Source organism: Physcomitrium patens, chromosome 8 (genome assembly GCF_059467195.1).
Source record: "Physcomitrium patens ecotype Gransden chromosome 8, ASM5946719v1, whole genome shotgun sequence".
Taxonomy (NCBI): Eukaryota; Viridiplantae; Streptophyta; class Bryopsida; order Funariales; family Funariaceae; genus Physcomitrium; species Physcomitrium patens.
In genome coordinates this window covers 5274938-5278336 of record NC_143417.1, presented here as the reverse complement: position 1 = coordinate 5278336, position 3399 = coordinate 5274938, and the positions used below count along the sequence as shown (strand labels likewise).

General features: G+C 45.2%; 1 protein-coding gene across 3 annotated transcripts; it reads left to right on the top strand.

The window, feature by feature from the left end:
• The first annotated feature begins 427 nt into the window (after positions 1 to 427).
• Positions 428 to 2440, top strand: LOC112285356 (umecyanin). Of its 3 annotated transcripts, none has more exons than XM_073535590.2 (3): positions 428 to 579; positions 1151 to 1467; positions 1609 to 2440. In XM_073535590.2, exons 2-3 carry the CDS (start codon positions 1257 to 1259, stop codon positions 1962 to 1964), a joined length of 567 nt encoding a protein of 188 aa, XP_073391691.1. In that variant the 5' UTR covers positions 428 to 579; positions 1151 to 1256; the 3' UTR covers positions 1965 to 2440. The 3 variants fall into 3 exon arrangements, with proteins under 3 accessions (XP_073391691.1, XP_024381863.1, XP_024381865.1); XM_024526095.3 differs by having other exon boundaries at positions 428 to 810; XM_024526097.3 differs by having other exon boundaries at positions 428 to 835.
• The last annotated feature ends 959 nt before the right edge of the window (positions 2441 to 3399 follow it).

Here is a 3399-nt window from a genome sequence, read left to right as displayed (position 1 = left end):
AGGGATTATATCCCTAAACAGTGCAATCGAGGCCTTAAAGCAAAACCCACATACTAGTTTCGCACTTCACACTCCAGATTTCAAGTTCCAGCCCCAGCTAAATCGACGTAACCGACTTGTGAGTGAAGTCGGAGACGATGAAAGAATCGGGCTCTGCCAGTATTTCACGAGGCAGATTCCTAACTGCTCGGGCAGATTGAAATGAACCCACCTGGTTTTTTGCGCGATAACACCGCGATCATATCAAGTGGGATTGTGGAAGGCGGTGATGCCCAGGCCCACCGGAGTGGTACGCGTCGCAGAGAAAAAGCCAACCAGTCAAGAGTAGTTGAGTGGAGCCCTCCTTGGTCGTGGTTGAGCTCAGTCAATGGAGACAATGGCGTTGATATCTCCGACCTGCTGCTTCATCATGCCTATCGCCTTCGCAGTATCTTGCGAGGAGCGTGCAGCTGGTGTCTGTTCATGTTGGTCACTTCGGCAGTCACATAGCAATCTTCTGGGGTCGTTCAGCTCACCGGACCGGGGTCGTAGATCTACAGAAAGCTGTGCTGTGCTGATTCCAATCACTTCTCTGATAAGGTAGACACAAACTAGTGCAATTCGTCCGCACACAGGTTTCACGACGTTGGTAGGGGAACGACGTTGGTAGGGGATGAAAATGTTTTGAAAAAAGGACAGGGGACGCGCTATTGTGTGAAAGATTCGCCGTAGCTGGTTGCAAGAGCTTGAATCATTCACCTCTTTGTAGCTGCTGTCCGCATCGACTTTGCGCAATCTGATTGTTGCTGTATGCGAACGGCAGAAGATCGGGTAGAATCGGGGATCCTTTGTTTTCGTAAGCAAATATGTGGCCAACTGTTTCGGTTTGGTTGTTTCCTCGACTTCTGCTGCACACGAAAAAAAACAGTCAAAATAAAGAAGAGAAAAACTGGTTTAGAGTTCAATTGTTTTCCTAAAATATATGTGAATCAGTTTGGGTTGACTTGCGCTTTCTACCCGGTTTTCCTTGTTCATGTTTTCGTTCTGTACGCTTGAGGAGCTTCGGGGCAGCGCTGGCGGAAAGCTGCAGGTTGTGACCGTGATCTATTGTGCTTGAGCAGCTGGGGTCGAATTTCATGAGCTAAACTTTTTGATAACGTGAATGTTACAGTCGGACTATAAAGCAGGTGGTGCAAGCCTGCTCACCTGATTAAGGTACCGTGATATGTGCATCGCACGGAAAAACAGACAACGAGAGAACGTGCTTGGAGTCTAAAATGGTGGGATGCAAGGGAAGAGGCAGTGAAATCCATTCCGCTTCGATTGCGATCGTCTTAGCCTCGACACTGGTCGCCATAGTCTCTGTAGCCGAGGCGGTCGATCACGTCGTGGGCGGTACAAGACAGTGGGATTTTGCGCCGCAGACTGACAAATCCTACTATCAAAAATGGGCTGACAACTCCACCTTCAACGTTGGTGATGTTTTGGGTGAGAACTTCACTTGAATCGTCCACTAAGGGTAATGGTGCGTTACAATTCTGCGAGATTGTGGTAAAAGTAGATGCTGCAGTGTTGAAGTAATGGGATTTTCCAACTAATCATCCTGCGCGACTGGTCCTATGAATGCAGTGTTCAATTATGCAGCTGGTAGTCACGACGTTGCGCAATACGACACCAAAGCGAAGTTCGACCGTTGTAATGGGACGACCGTGAACATATGGACGACAGGCTCTGATAGAATTACGTTAACATCAGCGGGCACTTTCTATTACGTCTGTTCGTTTCTCACCCATTGCAGCACGGCAGCGGGAGGTATGAAGCTCGCCGTTACCACAGCCTCCGCGGTTGGATCGCCGCCTGCCCCCTCTAACGCCCCAATTTCTCCGACACCTCCACCCCCAAGTGGTGCAAGTCTGTCTTCTTCTTTACCCATGGCTGGGCTTGTTGCGGCTGCATTCATCGTTGGTTGTGTGATTCTAGTTTAGGAATTCACACCACATCAGCTTTAAGGATTTTCGAAACAACATTATCTGCCTTGACTGGATCCATTTCAGAATGCTTTGTGTTTGGTGTGGACATCGACGAACGAGGCGATGTTGTGTTGCTGCTTGTTATCAAATTCGAAGGCCTCATTTATTGGAGATGCAGTGAATACAATAAAATCTCCGGCACATAATATGTTATGTACACATAACTGTTGGTGATTGCGGCACCTCATCAACTAGAATTAATTTGTGATTCTCTCCGCATCCGTAATTAGGGTTAATATCTTTTTCGCAGTTGCACAACCTTTGAAGTCGTTTCAGAGACCATAGTGTTTCTGATGCTTCAGTCGCTATACGTTCATCAGTACGATTCATCCCCTAAACCGAAACATTCTTCACCACTCCGATGGTGAAACTTTTCGTTTCGAATGTTTCTGTTGCTTGTAAAAATTCAATTTATTTGTTCATATTTTCAATCCTCTCCTAGACACTGACGTTGATGCTACCCAAATTGCTCCGGACTGTGATGCAATGCCATAATTACACTTTCAAACCCAGTGGCTGAGAAAATGAATGCCATTTTCCTGTCAAGCATCGCGGTGAAAACCCCACTTCGCCATGGATCGAGCGTAAAAATAGCGGAAGGAAACGTCACGGGCACCGAGACTCACGTCAAACATTCATCATCAGTGTGCAAATTTGTCGCGCATGCTGAAAAGGAACTATCCTTGAACACTGATTTCCACATTGCCAGGGAGTACCCACTTTCTACACAACTTTCTTCTCGTGCATATAAAAAGGGTTGAGTAATTGACACACGGAATCCCAACTTGAATGTCACACCACACGCTCGTAGTACACTGCAGCATGTCCAATCAGTTAACTTCTCACTCCCATCATATTATCAATAAACACACTGTTTTAGTCACACATCAGAGAATGCAAATCAAGGCTTTTGCTTGTGATTTTCAACCCTAATTAAGACTTTACCGTGACTCTCGAACTGTCGCTGCTGCGAAGGGTCGGTGAGACATGTTGCAACAGTGGGGCCAGATCTTCTAGATATTTTCAACAAAAAGTGCCTTTCAATGTGAAATGTCCCATTGCTGTCCTTGAAAACCACAAGAAATATTCTTCTGAAGTCGTAGCTTTTTTGTGTGGACTTTTAAATTTGGGTAGATTTCCAACTCCGTTGCTGGGTGTGTGTGTTGACTGGCCAATTAGATTAGTGAATAAAAATCGCAGGGATCCGATTATTGTATCTGCCTTGTGTATTTCCTTCATAGCTTGCATTGACTGGATTACTTTTAAAAAAATAGCATTTTTGCACTGAAATAATAATTATTGTTACCTTTACTGGATTCGATAGATGTTCCCATTCTACAACTTTAGAAGAAATTTTAGACTTTTTTTTTTTTTTTTTTTTTTTTTTCCT